At 35.9% G+C, this 20551-nt stretch overlaps 3 protein-coding genes and 1 non-coding gene across 6 annotated transcripts; all 4 read right to left on the bottom strand.

Annotated features, from left to right (window-relative positions):
- Positions 1-1319: 1319 nt before the first annotated feature.
- Positions 1320-1391, bottom strand: TRNAC-GCA (transfer RNA cysteine (anticodon GCA)). The gene has a single exon. It is a non-coding gene; the product is annotated as a tRNA-Cys (tRNA).
- A 966-nt stretch (positions 1392-2357) lies between these two features.
- On the bottom strand, positions 2358-6135 carry LOC113730529 (pentatricopeptide repeat-containing protein At2g39620). Of its 3 annotated transcripts, none has more exons than XM_072078534.1 (3): positions 2681-6135; positions 2533-2562; positions 2358-2406 (listed from the first exon to the last, which is right to left on the bottom strand). In XM_072078534.1, exon 1 carries the CDS (start codon positions 5576-5578, stop codon positions 2894-2896), a length of 2685 nt encoding a protein of 894 aa, XP_071934635.1. In that variant the 5' UTR covers positions 5579-6135; the 3' UTR covers positions 2358-2406; positions 2533-2562; positions 2681-2893. The 3 variants fall into 3 exon arrangements, with proteins under 3 accessions (XP_071934635.1, XP_027111058.2, XP_027111057.2); XM_027255257.2 differs by having other exon boundaries at positions 2483-2562; XM_027255256.2 differs by having other exon boundaries at positions 2358-2562.
- Positions 6136-7212: 1077 nt separating this feature from the next.
- On the bottom strand, positions 7213-9522 carry LOC113730530 (actin-depolymerizing factor 2-like). Its single transcript, XM_027255258.2, has 3 exons — positions 9382-9522; positions 7854-8119; positions 7213-7744 (listed from the first exon to the last, which is right to left on the bottom strand). The coding sequence occupies exons 1-3, from the start codon at positions 9382-9384 to the stop codon at positions 7585-7587; spliced, it is 429 nt and encodes a 142-aa protein (XP_027111059.1). The 5' UTR covers positions 9385-9522; the 3' UTR covers positions 7213-7584.
- A 3095-nt stretch (positions 9523-12617) lies between these two features.
- LOC113733468 (uncharacterized) lies at positions 12618-16258 on the bottom strand. The gene is made up of 10 exons (XM_027259835.2): positions 16093-16258; positions 15438-15626; positions 15298-15346; positions 15042-15142; positions 14731-14879; positions 14084-14269; positions 13593-13667; positions 13366-13431; positions 13007-13063; positions 12618-12876 (listed from the first exon to the last, which is right to left on the bottom strand). Exons 2-10 carry the CDS (start codon positions 15577-15579, stop codon positions 12739-12741), a joined length of 963 nt encoding a protein of 320 aa, XP_027115636.1. The 5' UTR covers positions 15580-15626; positions 16093-16258; the 3' UTR covers positions 12618-12738.
- Positions 16259-20551: the final 4293 nt, after the last annotated feature.

Raw genomic sequence — 20551 nt, forward strand, 5'->3', positions numbered from 1 at the left:
CTTGTTTTGTGTAAATGGGAATTCTTTGATTCTGAAAATTGGCCATTGAAGTGTCAAGTGATTCTACTGAAATTTTTGAAAAGAGGGTAGGTTTTACAAGTTGTAAAGTTCCGTGCATTGGCATCACAAAACATCTATTGTCGGTGTATGCACTTGAGCATGGGCAGTTCATCCTATTAACGAAAAAAATTGACTGGCAGCTGATTTTCTGGGCTCTTTGATGAGACTTGCCCCTTTATTTTAGTAGCAGAGTATGCTGTTTTCTAGCACTCAGTTCTGTAGCTTAATCTAGCTGGTGCCATGCTTGCAAGTGCTGGTTCATTCTTTATTGAATTTATAGGATTGGCTTGATATGGTGGAGGCTTTCGAGTAATCACTTCATTCTGTAGTGTATCTATTCATGTTGATTTATCCTAGATTTCGCTAGGAAACTCTTTCAATATTATGAATACTTGTATCTCTGTCCTCCTCAGGCCCATCGACATACTAGTTATGAAGAGATGAGGGGAAATTATTTTACTTGGTAAATCTTCTTGTCTTTCCAAACTGAGATGACCTGGCAGTTCGAGTAATGATGAATGTATTTGGAAACAGGACGATCTGTTAGCAACTAGCTCTTTGACATTGCAGGAGCATGGGGTTCATGTTCAGATAAAGGGACAAGGATTTGTACCTTGCATAAAAACTTCTCTCCTAATGATACACGTCAAATTTATTCAGTATAAGCACGGTTTGAAATGTGTGAAGATGGAAATTGGGCTTGCGATCTTTTCGTCGCGTAAATGGTGTAGACTAGAAATTTCATCTACGAAACCTTTTCTGGGTCTGAAGGTTGGAGTTCGAAGAAATAGAATTTGCTTTTGCTCTTTGATTTCTATTTTACTCCAGAAGTTATTATTTTGACTACTTCTAGGTTTCCCGTTAAGGAATGTATTCGCGCTCGCAATGGCACCCATTTTCATCTTTAAACGAATCAATCCATTTGTAGAAGAATTTGTACGAAAAATTGTTGATTTTTTCTCCCCTCCTTGACAGCTTTTCTTTGAGGGACTTCCCTGGCACTTAAGCATATCTTCCTCGGAAACAAATGGACGCAAGGGGAGGATAAATTGCTGTTATCACCCTTACCAAATCAATGTGAAGAATGCTTTGTTTTTCGTGCGGACGTGCGTGTTTCTAGGTGCGAATACGATGCCCACCTAAGAGAACAAGAGTACTCGAGTACCATTAACACTGACAAGAAAATAAATTCACGAACATGAGAAAGCGACAAGTGCATGAGCGGAATGCAATGGGCAAAACGATAGCGGAATTCGCTGAGGGCCCAACCGGGTTCGAACCGGTGACCTCTTGATCTGCAGTCAAATGCTCTACCACTGAGCTATAGGCCCTTTTGTGCAGCGTTGGAGTCAGTTCCCCCCTAAAGAAAGCTCCCTATACCTAATCGTTTCCCCTTCTAAACTTATTTTATCAGCAATTTACCCCTGAAGTTACCGATCAACTATCAATCACCATGAACATTTCCGTTTGAAAATATGATAAAATGGCTTACATGCCCCTTAATATGATAAATTGACTCATTTGCTTTCTTTTTCTCTCTTTTTTCTTCTCAATAATAATATCAATTGTAGTATCATTTTAACATAAACAAATATTTTCTTATTTATTTACACTCTAAATGTTTATTTCTATTTTTTTTACTAAAAAATGCCGTTTATCATTCCCTTTGATAATTGCATAAGGTAGCGAAAGTCCGTAGGCTTTTGGAGCCAGTGATTGATAATTATCAATTTCATCATTAGGACTCCTAATTATCGATTTCATCATTAGGACTCCTCAAGACATGAAGGAAAATTGATTCAAAGTTTATCCAAAATTTCTGTTGCTAGTGTCAATGTTTCTTTCTCTTTTTTTTTTGTTGTCTTTTTTAGTTGTTTTTTTTTTGGTTTTTTGGGGGGAGGGGGGGGGGGGGTGGGGTGATTGATTGAGGAATGGGTGGATCTACTTAACTTTTTATTGCAAATACGAATCCCGCATATTCTAAGGCACATTTAATTTAATTAAGTTTGTGATGAATCAATTCTTCATAATGAATAAGTAAAAGAATAAGCAAAACAAGAAGTGAAACAAGACTGCAGCAACCAAGACTTCTTTGGAGATGTGTCCTGCTTCAAACTGAGTGCTGGTCTGAACAAGGCTAAAGCAACAACATATCAATTTTGCCTTCACCATTCTGCAAACTAGAATTGAATGAAAGCCGCGTCTGGAGGGCCTTCTTCTGTTCTCCATTTTTGCAGTGTGTGAGAAAACTCGTTGCTAATGGATTTGAATAAATGCAGCTTATATCCTACCAAAAATTCCTATTCAAGGTGCGTCTGATCTGTGTCAATACCCTCAAATCAGGTTCTGAAACAAGTTACAGCCGTTAGATGGGAATATGATACAACATTTTCCACTATATTTGTTAGGACCCTTCTCTTACCGTTGCATAATTTGCTATAAGTATCTTGAGTTTCATAATGAACACCATACCTTCGACCATCATAAGGTACTCCCGTTATCCTGTAAATTTTCAAGGAGAGAAGTTGGAGGAAGAACGAGAACCATCAAGATCAAAGGAAATTTGGAGAGGAAAGACATTACTAAGTTTTGATCTAAACAGTTCTAACAGGCACCAAACCTTCTCTGGCGGCAAAAAGGAAGGCAGTTTGCCTTGCCACCCCACTACTTGTCCACAGCAGAGGAGTTGTTGCTTGTGTTTTGCTATCATACTCAAGAAGTCATTTTATCAACATGATTGGCAGCGCTCTTATCAGGAAAGAATACCCAATTGTCACTTTTACTCCAAACAGCTCATTTGTGACTCGTGCTCTGAAGTAGAAGCCTGAGTTACCTACACAATATGCAAGGCCTCCTCCTTTACTTCAACCCAACTACATCCTGGAGTCTTTTTCAGTCCTGTCCCCTTCATACTTGATCTCGCATTTGTTGCATCATCCCACCTACCTGATTGAGAATACAAGTTTGATAGCACTATATAATGGGCACGGTTCCCCAGCTCAAGGTCGGTGAGATTTTTCAGTGCTAGCTCACCTAATTTAAGATTAGAATGCATTCTAGATGCATCAAGCAGTGCTCCCCAAACACCAGCATCAGGTCGCACAGGCATTTGTTTTATCAAATCCATAACTTCATCAAACAATCCAGCACGCCCTAACAGGTCCACCATACATGCATAGTGTTCCAAACCTGGTTCAAGACCGTATTTTTGCTTCATGGAGTTAAATATTTTTTTACCTTCTTTGGTTAATCCTGAGTGTCTGCAAGCAGACAAGACACTAATGAAAGAAATAGAATCAATTTTGGCCTCACTCTCTTGCATGAGATAAAAAGTTGCAAGAGCACGATCACCTAGCCCATGAACTGAATATGCAGCAATCATGGCATTCCAAGAAATTGTATTCTTGTGATTCATCTCAGTGAATATTTGTTCTGAATAATCTAGGCGGCCACATTTTGCATACATGTCGATGAGACCATTTGCAATAAGTGTATAAGACTGAAATCCTCTTAGGATTATACATGTATGAACAGCCATACCTTCTCTAAGGGCAGTCAAATATGTTGTTGCTGGCAGGATGCTCACAATTGTGACCAAATTAGGTTGGAAAGCCTCTGATATCATACGATAAAATGTAGAAATGGCTTCCTGAGCACATCCATTGTACATGTATCCTGCAATCATTATATTCCATGATACCTCATCTTTAAAGGACTCGAGGTGTTTAAATATGACTTCAGCTGATGAGAGGCTTCTGCATTTGGCATACATATCCATTAGAGCATTCTTCATATGGCAGTTTGACTCAAAACCGTATTTGATAATTTGTCCATGGATGCAGCTTCCTAGGCATAGGTCACCTAATACGGCACAAGCTGGAAGCACACCAGCCATTGTACCAGAATCGGGGTGTAACCCAGCTAATCTTAATTTGGAAAACATCTCCATCACATGGTAAGGATCACCAACCTGTGCATAGCCAGTTATCAAAGCATTCCATGTAACAACCTCTTTATTTGGCAGTCCATGGAACACAATCAATGCTGAAGAAAACATATCACATTTTGCATACATGGAAACTAGGGCTGTCCCAACAGATAAATCAGAGTCAATAGCATATTTGACAGCATAGCAGTGCAAGCTCTTCCCCAGCTTCACACAATATAATTCACCACAAGCTGGAAGAACACTCACTAAAGTCACTGCATTAGCCTTCAATTTCTCATTCTGCATTTCCCGAAAAACAGAGAGAGCCTCTTCATAATTGCCAGATTGTGCAAAAGCAGCTATAATTGCTGACCAAGCAACTAAATCCCTTTCTCGAATCCCCCAAAACAACTCCATCGCCTTCTCTACTTCTCCACACTTTGCATACATGGTCATCAGAGAAGTAGATACCATAACATCCGAATCAATCCTTTGTCTTACTGCATAATCATGAATTTCCAGCCCCTTCTCAAAATCCCTCATCTCAGAGGCTGCTAACAAAGCATTCACAGCTGAAACCTTATTCATCTCCAGATTCTTCCTCTTCAAACAATCAAACAACTCCAAAACCTGACAAAACCACCCATTGTATGCATAGCCAGCCATCATTGTCCCCCACGTGACATCATCTTTCCCCGCCATTCTATCAAAAATCATTCGAGCTACATTACAATATCCACATTTCACATACGCATCAATCAACCCATTCAAAACAGTAGTTGGAAAATTCCTCCTCCACACAAAACCGTGTATGGACTTACAAGCTTTTGCATCCATCAGCTTACAAACTGCGGGAAACAAATTTAACAAGCTGACAGCATTAGGCTCCACCCTACTGCCCAACTGCATATACCTAAAAAGTTCCAAAGCCTCATTAGGCTCCACACTCTGCGATAGACCTGAAATCATAGCATTCCAAGCCACAACATCCTTGCTAGGCATCTTATCAAATACCTCTCTGGCACACTCTAAATCACCAAATTTGCAGTACATGTCGACAAGTGCAGTAGCAATGAAGACGTCGTTTTCAAGCCTTCTTCTGACTATCTCTCGATGAACAAGATTACCCTCTTTTAAATCTAAAATTCCAGTGCAGGCTTTGAGTACAAAAGTGAAAGTGTAATTGTCTGGCCGGACCAAATTTTCTCCCATTACGCGGTAAAGTTGGAGGGCTTCTTTGTATTGGTTTGTTCTTGTGTAGCCTCTGATCATTGAGTTCCACAAAATCACACCAGGGTTTGGCGAGGAATCGAAAACTAATCGAGAAAGTTGGCATTTTTGGAAGGAAGAGTAATGGTTGATCAGGTGGGTGTTTGATGAAATGTCAAAACCGAGTCCAGCGGTGATCAAAAGGGCATGAACTTGCTCAAGATTCTTGAGGTCTTTACAGGAGGACAGGAGGCCAAGGAGGTTTTCGTGGTTGGGGAAATTTTGAGGTTTGGTGAAGGATAAAGATGGGGTACTGCTGGCTAGTGTTGAAAGGGATTGTAAGTGCGGCTTCAACTTTGAATTAGCATGTCTCATAAACATCTTCCTCACCTAGGCAAACCTATTTGTCATGGTTCCTTTTGAGTTTTGATTGAATATAACTAGTCACCAGATACAGCGGAGCGAGATAATTCTGCTAACTGCCATTGATCTAAGCTTTTAGATTAAAGCAAAGAGCATGTGACAACTGACAAGACGAGACGAGCAAGTATGGCTCCTCTTGGTTCATGCAACGCAACTAAGGAAGATACATAATTACATGGTACAACAATTCTCATCAATTAAATCTGCAATAGTCAGACCACTGATCTTTATATGCTAAAGTTCATCAAAATACTAGGCTACCTGCTTCTTTTTTTCTTTTGCTTTTTTTTTCCTTTTTTCCTTTTTTTTTTGTCCCACTTTTTCCTTTTTGTCAGTACTTTTTGTCATTCATCCTAAAATCCTAAACAACTCATAGTCTTGTTTCCACCCTTTTTCCATTCATGGTCCTTTTTTTTTTTAATTTTGGTTTCAAGTTTCAACCCTACTAAGCTAACGTTCGAATTATGTTATATATTTCAGACATAAATTTGGGCAAAAGAAAAGCACAAATTACACTTTCGAATTGGGATGTTACCAACTACCAGCCTTTGGGTTGATAGCCATCACTAAGCCATTTAAAGCTTAGTGGAATCTCATCAATTGTCACATTAAGTGATTTTTTAAAAAAGTCAGATGGGTGCGTAATGTATCATTCTGGTCCGATGGTGGTTCAGTTCTCACCGGCCTCCCTAGATCTAGTTGGGTCTCTACCTTAGATTAGGATAGTGTAGAATACTATAGATAAAAAGTAGCGATTAACAAAAAAAAAAAATTGGGGTGTTACCGCTACCTATTTGCCCACTTTCCTAAACAATCATAATTGTTAGTGCTAATTGTTGAAGGCAGGTAAAATGTTCGCTTCCATATTCTCCAAATCATTTTGCTGAATATAGAAACATTTCGAGACCTTACTTAGAAGAACTTTTCACAAGAACAACATGATGCAATACTATCAAGAAAATCGGATGATTAATTTTACAGAAAAATTTTACCATACCCAAAAAGAAAATTAAATGGTTTATCAAAATCAGTTTTCTTTGACTACACTGCAATGCCATACCAATAAAAGCAAAAAAAAAAAAAAAAAAAAAAAGTGCCCGAATTCAGATTTATAAGTTTAATGCTTAATAATGGAAGGTGTTTACATATGCAAAGTCATCTAAAATATATCCATTGAATACTCATTAAGATGTACTTTAGGTGCAAATTTTTTTGAAAAAGTAAGATTATTTAAGAAAATTATATAAATACAAGATAGAGCTATAGCTGATTAATTAAAAAATTATATAAATACAAGATAAAATAATAATCATTAATATGTATACATACATAATATATTTAAATATACTGCCCTATAAAACCCATAAATGGAACCATACCATTGCGTGTCTTGATAACTTACAATACTCCCAACTTCACGCCCTACCCAAAGCACTCCCAAATACAAGAAGGTCCTGAACTTTGAGGCTTCACAGGAAAAAGTCAAAGCAAGCCCAACCCCAATCTCAGTCCTCGGAACAAAATAAGGCTTGGAGTGAGTTTGCAAGAGAGTCCATGATACAGAGCAATATCTAAAAACTAAAAGAAACACAGAGCAAAGCGAATTTCATTGCAACCAGCGATTCTTTTGGATCGAAAGAGAGAATTAACATTGGTCAAAGCCATGACAGTACAGAATTAAAAATATAAGGAAAAGGGGCATCAAGCTACAACCATTAAATCTATCCCTGCGCACAAGACACAACATCCTGCCTTGATAAATCACACCCAAGTAGTAAATAAATCCACAAATAACACTGATAGTATACTCGAGATCACCCAAGTTTCATGAAGCCAAGACGCAATGATAAGATGAACAACAATCGGATATATCATCTAAGCAAGTTCTACTTTGACACAAATATAAACATTTAACATAAGCAACGCATGCTGTATGGAGGACCCTCATCTGCAAGAATGACAACTCAAGCAGCTCCACCAGCTCGGCTTTTGATAACATCAAGCCCGATTTCTGTAGGATCTGTTGCTTGCAACTCTACCTGGATACCATCAAGCTCCCTCTTGAACCTGTCCTTAGAGCTTGCATAGATCATCTTGCTTCTGACTTTAGATGTATCCGGAGACCTTCACAATTGCATAGAACTATCAGACCAAATACACTAGGAAATAGGAAAAAAAAAAAAGGATTAAGTTGAATATTTACGAGACAAAACAATGTGCTAGATTTACTAACCAAGCAATAAAAAAGATTCTGCTCTTGGGGACATTGTCCTCAGTCATAAAATCATAGTCATAGACAGCATATCGGCACTCATCAGCAGGTAGGTTTGCAGTGAATTCTTCATAGCCATTTGCAGGCTCACCAAGCTTTTCCACGATAACCTGCTTTTGCTTCTCTTCGATCTTATAAATTATGAAGCGATAAGTTCTTTTTGCCTTCAATTCTAAGAACTTCAGCTTACAATCATCATGAACAGCCATGCCCGATGCTGCGTTAGCCTACATTTTTGACAGAGCTTTTATCTCAAAACCATCCAAAAGACAGAGAATAGAGACCATTAGACACAGGTATGCATTTTAGTAATGCCCCAATAATCTTAGAAGCACCCAACTCAGTTTTTGTCAAAAAGATTCCTTGTAAAACCTGTTTTTCCAGCTTAAAAATGCAGGGCTCTGATTATACTTTTTGTGTCCTCCTTGTCCAGCTTATTTACAAACTTCCAATTGGAACTTTGATGTCTAATCTTCTAAAAACTTGTAAGAAAGTTTTGGCCTAAATACCAGAATGCCACAGACAATATTTCCCTACTACCAACTTCCAGTACAAAAGAATGAGAAGGGAAAAAGACAACCCCAGAAAGAAAATTGGGCAAGTTCACTGGCAATAGCAATTTTTTGTATTCATATTCATACCTATGAGTTCAGTTCTATGGAAGCTACATGTAGTGCAGCAAAATCATGACATTTTGTCCGAGAATAGGCAAAATTTAGAGCCATAGAATTCCCATTAGACTGTGATTAGTCATCTTCAGGAACAGAATTAGATTGGGCATTGGAACTGTTCCTGATACAGCTTAATTTGAACAGGATACAATACCAATTGGGATAGAGAACCAAGCACGAGGAGTACGAGAAGGCAGGCATTTTGGTTCTCAAGCCCGTAATCCGTAGCTCCAAGTTTAAAATAATCAATTATTGGACTTGCAGCAGGATCAGAAGCTTCTTAGTGTTATAAAGCAATCAATACCACAGACCCCAAGAACAAAGGGTATTTACGGGTATACGACGTCTAAGAAGATGATCCGTCCATCGACCAAAACTGCGTCTTGTATTAAATGATTAGGATCCTTAATTCTTAATTTACGGCATCTGTTTAAAGATCAAAAAAATGTGGCGAAGTCGAATCCATATTTGCACCTACCAATTAAATTTATACCCCCTCAAAATAGCCACAAACACAAGAAAAAATTCCGATCGTCAAACAAACACGTCATGTCCATCAACCAAACCCAAATCAAATCAGATCCGGGGACCATCCAGGCCTAATTCAACCTTAAATGTATCACGAATGATCAGAAATGAATCAAAATTTTAAAAAGTCAGACCCACGTCCACGTTATTAATAGATCCAACCCAAATAAATTTAACCAAAACAAAAGCACATAGATACAGGCTATAAAAGAATATTTACACAAATGACAAATATGCACAACCAGAAGAAAAAATAAGGGAGAAAGAGAAAACAAAAAATAAGGACTAACCATGTTTTGAGGCGACAAATCGAGACGAGGAGAAATCCGTGGAGAGAGCGATGGGAGGAGAGGAAATCTAGGGCTCCGATAAAAGAGTTTTGCTGTTTTAGATAGACTTTTTAATCCTAGAGGTTAAGAAGAAAGAGGACTACTCCTTTTACTCTCTTTTTCTTTTTCTATTTTTTCTCTTTTTTAAAAGTTATATTGGCTGCGAATAAAATTGCCTGAAGGTCCCTGAACTTTACCCAAAGTTTCGTCTGACCCTCACATTAGGAACAATTGCACTCCTTTGTGCAAACTTTTGCTAAATGTATAAATATGGTCATTTGGCATAACTTAGACAAATGACATTCAATTATTGACCTTTTTCTTTTCAGGTATTAATAGGTTTGTTTTTGGATACAGATTACCTTGCAAATTTTTGTTAAAAAATTATAAAATAATTCACCATTGGTATGCAAATAGACTACTTAGATAATCATTTTAAAGTTGAGTCAATTGCATCTGAATGCGATTTTAATTTAAGTATTATTGTAATACATAGGTAAACCCAAATTGAGCTTCATCTAATTTATTTTATAGTTTGAAAATTATGTCATCACTATTGAATCATACTTATTTAGACGCAACGTGTATAACTTTTGTTGTGCAACATATATATTGTGTATAGTTCAAAATTTTGAAAAAATAAATTTTGCAATTATGTCAGATTTGTTAGTTAAAGAGTTGGAAAACTTTTGCCAAAAGAATCAATTTGATTTACCAATTAAATATAATAATTAAACTGCAACGGATGGACATGCCAAAATACTAAAACGAAAAAAATAAAATTTATTGGACGAATTAGATAACTAAAAGTTCGAGGACTTCGAACGGCACTTTCAACTACTATAGCATTTTATATGGTCCCTTTTTCTAAAATTTTCGGATACGCTGTTGCTTTTTAACTTTTTGGGGTTTTCTTTTCAATTCTAAAATGGGAGAACAGAATCACAGGCCGACGGTGACAGCGAAAGTTGAAGTAATTTGGTCCAGTAAATTGATGCCACGTATTATTTGACGTAAGAAGTTTTGCCACGTTATGGGCCGGAAGGCTGGCGCACAGCGTAAATGACATACATGTGCCCACACTACAGGAGGAAAAGTATTCATACTCTGTTCTATTAATTACTACAAGCTTCCCTCAAATTATTCATATATCTAGTTTGGACCTCTAAAGTTTTGAAATCTTTTGTTTTCTTACCCTACTAATTTGTACCTTTGATAAAGTGTCCTTTGAGCTTGTAGCGATTAAACATACCAAAAGAGTTTTTATTTATATATATATATATATATATATATATATATATATATATATATATATATATATATTGCTGTGTATTAATTGAAAGTTGATGACTGCCTAACTTTGGATAAAAGGAATTTGTTGCATGCTCGATTTATATAGGTAACTAGGTAAGTAATTAGTCGACTTAGGATTTGTATTTGTTTAGAAGTTAGTCGACGAATTCCTGCAAACTTATCTGTTTTTTTATTCTTGAGTACTTAAGAGACATTGGATATAGACAGGCATAAGTGGATCTTAAAAATATAAAACATAATTAAATTTTGCTTTGATTTGTTCAACACACTTGAAAACCTAAACTTGGAAAAAAAAAAAAAAAAGATCTTGTCGATAATATGATGTCCAAAAAAAAAACATATATAGTATGAGAGTTGGAGGCATGTCGCTGAGTGGACATCCACTTGGATAGCGTGTTTATTTTTTTAAAAAACATATTTATGATAAGCAAATTCCGTAGTCACTTTAGAATATAAAACCACTGCTAACGTTTATATAGGTTGTGTTGGGCATGTTGTATCACGGGCTGTTTGGGCAATGTGTTCAAATTCTACTCACCGGAACTAAATGAGATAATGGCAAATCGATTAACATTACTCTATATGTTTGTAGTTTAAGATATTGCCCTATTATAGGTTTTAGAGGTTTTAGAAAACAAAAATGAGAGTGCATGAAACCTAAAGATCATAGTCCGACCAAGTTTTTGGCACGGATCTTTGTCAATGACCTTTCTAGCCTATTAAGTCAGAAGCAATTTATAAGGGTTTAATAACATATACTTGTCGGGTACTCGTTAATATACCTAATATTCACCTAAACTACGATACACATATACAGACTAATAATTATTACCTTTTCTTATATTTATATACTTTTTTTATTTAATCTTACCTATCCTTTCTTATATTTATTTACTTTCTTTAATTAATCATACATTTTTAAAAGCATGACATTTGAAATATATTTTAATGAGTGTCCTGTTGGCACCCATTAGACGGATCCATTTAAAAATAGATTCAAGAAATTATGATGGGAGAATTTGAATAGTAGTTATAACGGTTGTTGCTCATGGTTACTCAGGACCAAGAATTTGAATAGTAGCTACAACAGTTGCTGTTATTCTGGACCAATATAAAATTTTCCCTTTTTGTAAGGGAACGAACCTTTGTAACCAAACACTCAACTCGTTCTCTTTCCTTTTTCTCTTTATTCTTGAAAATCAACTACTGGGAGCTAGGGTTACGATTCATGAAATCAATAATGTTTGAGTTCCTCTTAAACAAAAGTTACTTCTAGCATTTTATGTTGGATTAATTTTTCCTACACTGAGTGTATACACTATGAGCGCTAGATTAGTGATAGCTATGCAATTCAAATTTTACACACATATCATGAATTCAATAATAATAGTGTATACACTGACTGTTATTATTGTATATAAGATTTACTCTTTTCATGCTACTTGTAAACCTTCTTAAAATGTGCTGGTATCGTTACAGGTCCTCTAAGTACGTAGATGATACAATTATGAATAATTTGACAATAAAGTGCATGATTCTCGTGGAATAAAGACAGTGGAGTTTACAAAAACTGGACTGCTTTCTCTGTACCTTTTCCAAATATCATGCAATAATCATAAAAGGACAAAACAGCTTAATCGTAAAGGTATTTCGGACTTTTATGTGTCTGGTAATAATTGCTGTCTTTTTGCAGAATTACGTCGTTAATAATCTAATGGAGGTTAGTAGTACAAGATCAATGTATTACCGCTGCAGGCCATGCTTGGATTGCTTGTTTTCGTCGGAAAATATTGTCGTTTTCCGTGATCACATTTCTCTATCACCTTTTTCCCTCACATATATCAAATCGCTACAGTAATTTTTCCATGAAAAATGACGGAAAATGCAATCCAAACACAAAGATTTTCATTCCTTGAAATCTGTGGATATATTTGAAAATGAAATAGGAAAGGACAAGGTGGTTGGGAGTACAACTAAAAACTGGTGAAACTAATAAAAAATGTGTCATAGTATTCTGTGGAGGCTAGTGTTTGCCGTAGAGTAGGGATTGAAAGCATCCTCCCTGATGAGATTCCGAGTCAGTGAAACTGGAACCAAACAAAACCCCATGCTACGTAGATCAAATTGGCTCTCTCCGGTGATCTGTTTAACGAAAATAGGGTTTAAAAGTAGCAATTAGTAAGAGGGATCAATTCCAATATTCATGTTTAAGGTAAGCTCATGTCAAACATTAACAGAACTTTTAGTGTTGGGAGGTGAAACGTTTGTATACCTTTGATTGAGAATATTCGTGGTCCATAGAAGTACTTCTTACCCTGTTGAAAGTATTCTGCACAAAAGCAATGAGAAAAGTTGAGAAATGAACGCTCTGAATATAAGCTACTTATTTCACTTTGTTGACTGGTGTCATGTTTTTAGGGGAACCTGCTGATTAGGCCTTATTAGTGTTTGGATGACCTAAACGATATATGATAGCCTTTCAATTACCAAGTAACTATGTTTCGAAAAGATGAGTAATCTTCCTTGAAAGCAAGATTTTGCATTTTATGGGACTATGAAAGCAGCTAGTTTAACCCCACTTATGCTAAATTTTTACCAAGCAAACAAAATTATTAGAGATTAGGTTGAAACCTCTATTTGATCTTGAAGGACCTTGATAAATACTGTAGCCTCGTGAAGCACTGAAGCAGTATCAGTCTGCAGTTAAATTCAACTCCATGTCAGGATTGGGAATCAAGTATCTAAGAAGCATGATAAATGCTGCAATTGAAGGTATATATAATGCAAAAGATGGTTGTCCGGTAAAATCCTTACTGGCAAATTATTGCAGTGGACCTGAATTTCTAATGGTTGCTTACCTTACCATAAGGAGAGACCAGTTTTTGAAGAGATGTGATCTTGTCAGCCAACTTCTGGCTTCTCCTCACAGGCACCTGCATAACAGTCAATTGCAAAGGACATTATTGGTTTTAGAATTTACCCGCAAACATTCCGCCTCCAAACACATCCGTCGCGGTCAAGTATCTAGTTTGGTCATTTTGAACCGGAATGTGTGCAATGATTGAACTACAGCTCTAGTTTCTTGTCTTAACTTATTAATCCCAAATTTTAATGCTCTCTTGCTCCTGGTTGATGACTTTAGTGTTAACCTAATAGACTGGTTCACACCAACTAATGCTGCATTCTACTCTAATTAATTCTGGATGCATGCCTTAAGTACGCAGATGTGTCAAAATTATGGGCGGAAATACAGAAAAGAAAAGAAATCCAACCAAGGGATCACTCCAAAATTTTACATGATCCAGCATATATAACAAATTATTTATCATAACCAAGCAGGTACACATACTCTATCTTTCAGAACTTCTTTAATTTCCTCGGGGACTTGATGATCTTGGAAACAAACTGCCATCTTCTTATTTGTCGTCCATTCAGTATTGGAGGGTGGTCTGTTGCCTGCTATAGTTTCAGGGCTTTTTCTGCTGGTCATGTCAGCATTTTCAATTGGACGCTTCCTTGCAATTCTTTTTGTTCCCTGGAGTAAAAGGATAAGGAAAATTAAATAGGAAAACAAAAAAAAAACTGTGAATAGTGCAAGAAGCAAGAGCTTCTTAATAGTTTAACTCAGATTTTAATATGTGATGAATATGCTTTATTAGTTGCATCAGCTCTGTCTCATTGACAACCACCACAATTCACTAGGTTTGACTTGAGATTGCCGCAATTACTGATCAGCATGGAGCATTTGGCCCGATCAACCGACTGATTTCTATACACAGTCATCCTATTTCATATGTTAATCAACTTCGTCTATGAGGGAGAAAAAACTATTAAATATAATGATCAAACTTAAACTTGGAATTAGTAGCTATTGTGAAGACGAATATTTAGACACGCCTGCTTCAATTATTGTGTTTGGACATCGTTCGGAAGATTCGTTACATGACTTCAGCTATCATTAATCAAATACTAAAGACAGGATCATAAATCATATACAATTTCATTTGGTTGTCCAGGAATCCCTTCAACATGGGACAATTGCTGCTGCTTAACAATATTGCTGTCGTAGGTAGCCTTGGTACCGAAATGATTGGCTCCAAGAGGAGGGCAATCAAGACTTTTGATGGTCATTAATGGGGACGGCCCTGAAAATGAGATTAAAGATAAATCATTAGAGAGTGGTTGGGACTTGAGGACTACCTAACCAACTATGGATGTCGCGAAAAATAATGCATGACAATTATAGAACGGATTAGAAAAGCATGATCATAGCATTTGTCAGCGAGAACAAGAGAGATTTATTGAACCTGATTGATAGTTGATAGTAGGGGACTGCGAGCAGATAGTGAATACTCCGTGCTGGTTATGTAGAGTTGAATCCATGTAAAGGTTGCTGTCATATGTATGTCTGTTGAGAAAGTATGAAATTACTAGTGGAAAAATTTGTATATCGAGAAGGTCAAGTTTCGATTCAATTAGACTAAAACTAGTAAAGGAACCAATTACTTCTCGAACTGAACAATCAAGAATGGGAAAAGGTTAGTCGGAAGAGCAGTGACGTACAATTTGCTGTCTATTTGTAGAGGGATATCAGAAACGGACTCGTTGGATCCTGAAAATGTCAAAGGTAAGAATACTGTCAATTTTTCCCATATTTGATGTCATTTTAGTGGATTTTACATAATGAGTTCTTGAATTATTACCGTATCCATTGAGCTGAGAAGAAGCTTGAGGGAAAATTGTGTTCTTCATCCTGGAAAACTGTAGATTTTCTGATATATATCTCATTGACGCAGAAGAGATGGCTTCTGAGGCTTGTATTTGTGCTCGACTTTCAGGCAACATTCCAGCAGTTTCAATAGCCTTCACAAGAGTTTCCACTTATGTAATACCTGCAGAGTGTTAATCAAACAATAAACCAAGCTGCGTTAACTTCACAAGAGAGATAAACCAAGGTGTTAAATGGATGAACAGATTTAGAAAACCAATAGGCAGCAGTATAACGACAATCTTTGATGAAGTACGATTTCCATGATAAAATTCAAAGGTCATACAGGTCCACAGAATGAAAGAGTCCTAATTATCCTGCAACAAATCTTGTCTTAATATTATGCTGAAAAGCAAAAAAAAAAAAAAGGAAATAAAAGTTAAAACAGATTATTATCCTACCCAAGCACTCCTTGCACTAAAATACCATGAAATCTCAATATCAAACAGACATCTTCCTTTTGGGAACAAGTTAATCCCGTCACTAGCAAGAAAGAGGATATAATATACTGGATGCTCCATCTACAAAGATTACTTCTATGACAACCTATTACTAGCAAGAGATTGACAGTATATGTAGTATGTATGTACCTTTGTCATCGGTCACTACTCTAGACTGAATGGCTGCCAATAAAATTTTTCTGAATCAGCTCATGAAGACTGTCTCGATGGACGGCCAAGAGGTTAGATTTCTCCAACAATGCAGAACTGGAAACTATTGAGGTTTAACAAGTTTGTACTTGGTACTTGCTTTTAAAGGAATCCGAAGATCACCCTTCAAATAAAGTAATGCATGCAAGGAAAAATACACGTCCATTTAACAGTACAAATCTAGAAAATTTTATTTTTAACACTTAACGGGCGGCTCTGAGTGCGGCATAGAGTATAGTTTTCTTTTAAATTTTGTCTCGTCCTGACTCTACTATTTGTCTATTTGACTTGTGGAGATTAAGGAGAAGAAGCTGCAATCGTCCAGATAAACCTTGAGTAAGGATAAGATTAGTGACAATATATAACAGAGGCAACACTTTGGTCGGTCAAAACATCTGGTCTGCTGTACGTTTTGACTAGGAAAGGAGTTCTTGGCACCAACACGGGCTTGCATTTTGGTCTCAAAACATACGTCTGAACAAGCTTCTACTGTAATTACCGATGAAAGCATACCAAGAGTGGATCTTGTGGTATTTGAGGACTTTAAAGTTTAAACCGCTGTATATGGATTCTTGTTTTATACTAATAAAAGTTTTCATTGGTTCCTAAAAAAGGAACAAAAGAAAACAGCTTCTACTCTAATGCTGCCCAGCTGTTACTTTACGAGGAGTGAACTATTCAGTGAGTTCACATCATCTTGAGAAGCTTTTTGATTTTTAGTATTTTATTATTATGGGTCTAATCCAACTATTTAATTACATGGACTTTCGTGGGTTTTTTTTTTTATTTCTTCCATGAATTTGAAAATCAAGTTTGATAATAAGGTTAAAGTCAGATGGTCTTATCATTGTATGATGCACCATTATCATGGGGTTTGCTCCAAAATTCGGCTCAAGAACTGTGGACACTTTGAAATAAAAAAGTTAGCTACCGTGTAAAATTGATCGTAGTTTGGCATTGCAGTTAGATTTATGGGTTTCTTCCATTGTAAATTTTGCATTATTTGGTGGAGAAATTTGAACCACTGATCATCATAAGCTTGTGCCCCTTTGTCATGAAGAGGATTAGATGCTGCATTTTTATGTTATTCTTCGTTCTTATTTCAGTTTGGTATTGCCAACTCATGATAGGATTGGAGAAGGCCAAACACTCCAAAATTTCAGTTTGGTATTTTTATTTTATCTTGTTTTTACGGAGGAGGTTTATCAAAATGCATTCTAAGCACTCCAATTTTGATCAAATATTTCCTGTATTGGAATTCTCTAGGATAGAAAGAGTGGAATGTCATATGATATTCTTTTTGACAAAGAAGGCCTTCAGAACATTGCAGCTTGCGATTTGTCTGCATTTCATTAAGCGGACCGTTTCATTTTCATTGATTTAATGACATAACTTGGTTGTTAATAAAAAAAAATAAATAAATAACAACGAAGTCGTGGGAACCAGTGGATCACCAGTTCTAAATTAGGGTCCTCAGAATCATGCATGAGCTAGAAACTGACTCAAGAATCTACAAAAAGACTACTGTTAACTCTGAAAATTACTAAATTTTGGATTCAACTAATTAAATACTGAAGTTATTATCCTTGTGCATGTTCTACAAATCTATAAAAAGGTCTCCCCAAGAAAACTTGTGGTACTCATTTAACCCGAGGAATTTTGAGATAGAAATTTAACCTTAGATGGGTAAACAAAAAGGGACTGGCATGCATGAAGAAATAGTATTTAGATTTCACTTAATTTTCTTTGTCCTCATCGCACCTGGATTTCTTGGCTTGTCTTCGAGTAGTGCCTGTTGACCTCTTCCCCATTAATTTCTGTAATTAGCCGATTAAGTCATTAAGCTATATATAGTAGCACTAGCAAATTTATTGCCTAATTCAATAGCGGTAGTAGATGGCATTAAATTAATTGCTTTCGGATGCTTTCAATTCAGAGTATAGAGGCCTGTACCCTCCTATGGAAGCCAAAATTCAAAAGTAGGCAGAAGCCTGTTTTGTATTTAGGCAGCAACTAGTTCTCAAGAACTATGTGATGACATGTGGAAGCAAGTGGTGAATTATAATTATTTTCTAACCAATTAATTAATCAATATTAGAGGCTCGATCATCTTAATTAATTTGGGATCATCAAAATCATATAGCCGATCAAGTATGTGAGGTAATCGAAGAAGGAAGTTGAGTCATTTCTCTTTCTGCCGAGCCACAAAGAACTAAAAACAACCACAAAATTGCTGATGCTGTTCTACCCAGCAACTGTGAATGGTTTGCAAGAATATATTATATGCTTGACTTCGTGGTAGTAAACAAATTTTCACTTTTTCTACAGCAGATGAGACTATTAGACAAAACATCATGAATCGAGATAGTTTTTCAATGCAATTAAAATGTCATCCAAGAACTCATATATATATATGTTTTACAGTCAAAGAGTTGTTGTAACTTGTACTTTAGGACTTGTACTACTCATATTTCGATTTGCATATACATAGATATATATACATATACTATCATAAAATTAACCATTGTACATCAGCAATGAGTGTCAGCTCTTCTGAAAGACCAGATGTCTTTAAGGTCTACTCTTAAATTAAAAGTCTAGTGATTGTCAAAATCTAAATGTAATCTTCTTCTTATTAAGAGTTATAATACTTAATTGGTTATTTTAACAAGAATAAACCGGTGGTCGTATGCATGCAAGCAGGCCAATTCATGGCTTTGGCTACTAGATACCTTTAAATTTGTTATGTCATTATCAAGAGTGATTTATTATGCAATTCAATCTCTTTGCCTCTAGAATAGTAGTAGTTCGAGCATATTTTCATGTTCAGATTCTATGCTTAATCTGCCAACCAGATTCCAACAATTAAATTGACTCTCTATATGTTACTCAAATAGTTTGACAACTGTAATTATATATTTAGAAATTACATAGCAAAAAAAAAAATGAATGAGATAAATCGCTTAGCTCCTGTTCGAATCGAAATTGACTTGAACAAAAGGGTAAAATTTCTTTAGAGTGGATGGTTTTGTTTAATTGCCCGCCTTCCGTACTTTAATCTGAAAAGAGGAATGACAAAGAGGGGAAGGGAGAATGAGGGAAGCAACAATGGGTGTGCTTGAATAGAAATTATTTGTCGAAAAATTATCGGTCTCTGTCACAAATATATTTTTTAATGCACATTTTTATTTTTCTAATCGCCTTTTTCATTCACATACATCACGTTGCAAAAAGTGTTACAGTATTTATTCTAAATAATATTTTATATAATCTCCTATCCAAAAAATGGTAACCTTGTTTTAAGACAATAATAAACCTTCTAGAAGCATTTTACTTGATATATTGACTATTCGTGCTAATTGTAGTTTACTATTATTTGAGATTAGATATATTGTTGTCTTCACCTGTCTTTAAAGCAACCTCTAGAGATTCTCAATATACTCTCCATCTCTTAATTAATTATGTACTAATTGTCTAGTCTACCACACAGCTTGATTCGCAGCTATTTGATCCGTCGAGTCAAGGCAATAATAACTAGGAGAGACAAGCAACCTGTTCGTTGTTGTAACTTTACACGGCAGGTCATGATAGAGTTTATCGAGAAGTTGAATTTCTTATCGTGCTATGTTTTTTTTTTTCGAGCGAGCTATCGGCTGTTTCTCGAGCTTATTATCTGAAAATTCATTTTCACATGATTTATCATCATCGAATCAATTTTTTCATAATAAATAATGAACTCTTTTTTTTTTCTCTTTTTTTTTTTACGAATAACTGGGTAAATCGAAAAACATGAAGTAAAGATACAAGATAGAGTTCCAGGATTTGAAAAAGTTGAGAATGCAAAATAGAAAATCAAAGCTAGCTAACAAATCCGCTACATAATTACGCTTTTCAAGCTATATCTAACTCCAAATGAATAGGGACTGTTTACTTTTTCATGACTATCTATTGTCATTAGACATGGTTCTATTAGTTGTTTCCGCAGAACAATTTTTGGGAGAAATCTACGTATAAACCAATTTGGTTTTGATTAGCAAATTAATGAAGAAAATACTAATCAACTCTATCAATTATTGGATGTTCCACATTAAAAAAAAATAGTGTTTCCAGTTGTAGTATGAACACAGAGAAGAACAATGAGCCACAAAATGTATAATTATAAAAATATCTAATACATAATTAAAAACAAAAATCTCGCCGTAGTAATTTGTGGACTTTGGGTCAGATGTAAATCAGAGGCACATGGGCTTGTCTTTAGACAGAAACAGAACAAAGAGATGCGGGCCTAAATAGAGCAGAAAAGAACATTGAGATTAGAATTCAGATTGGTTTAATTTACAGTGGTTGGACATCAGCCGAAAAGAGTGGGCTATGTCTTCTGATGCATAAGCCCAACAAA

This window comes from Coffea arabica, chromosome 2e (genome assembly GCF_036785885.1).
Source record: "Coffea arabica cultivar ET-39 chromosome 2e, Coffea Arabica ET-39 HiFi, whole genome shotgun sequence".
Lineage (NCBI taxonomy): Eukaryota > Viridiplantae > Streptophyta > Magnoliopsida > Gentianales > Rubiaceae > Coffea > Coffea arabica.

What these genes read in the sequence shown, in the direction of transcription:
- LOC113730529 (XM_072078534.1), bottom strand. Translation starts at nt 5,578, where the DNA reads ATGTTTATGAGACATGCTAATTCAAAGTTGAAGCCGCACTTACAATCC.
- LOC113733468 (XM_027259835.2), bottom strand. Translation starts at nt 15,579, where the DNA reads ATGTTGCCTGAAAGTCGAGCACAAATACAAGCCTCAGAAGCCATCTCT. An exon ending in TTCTCAGCTCAATGGATACG is followed by an intron (nt 15,347 to 15,437) that starts GTAATAATTCAA and finishes TGACATTTTCAG; the next exon opens with GATCCAACGAGTCCGTTTCT. An exon ending in CTACAAATAGACAGCAAATT is followed by an intron (nt 15,143 to 15,297) that starts GTACGTCACTGC and finishes CTTTCTCAACAG; the next exon opens with ACATACATATGACAGCAACC.
- LOC113730530 (XM_027255258.2), bottom strand. An exon ending in AGAATCTTTTTTATTGCTTG is followed by an intron (nt 7,745 to 7,853) that starts GTTAGTAAATCT and finishes GCAATTGTGAAG; the next exon opens with GTCTCCGGATACATCTAAAG.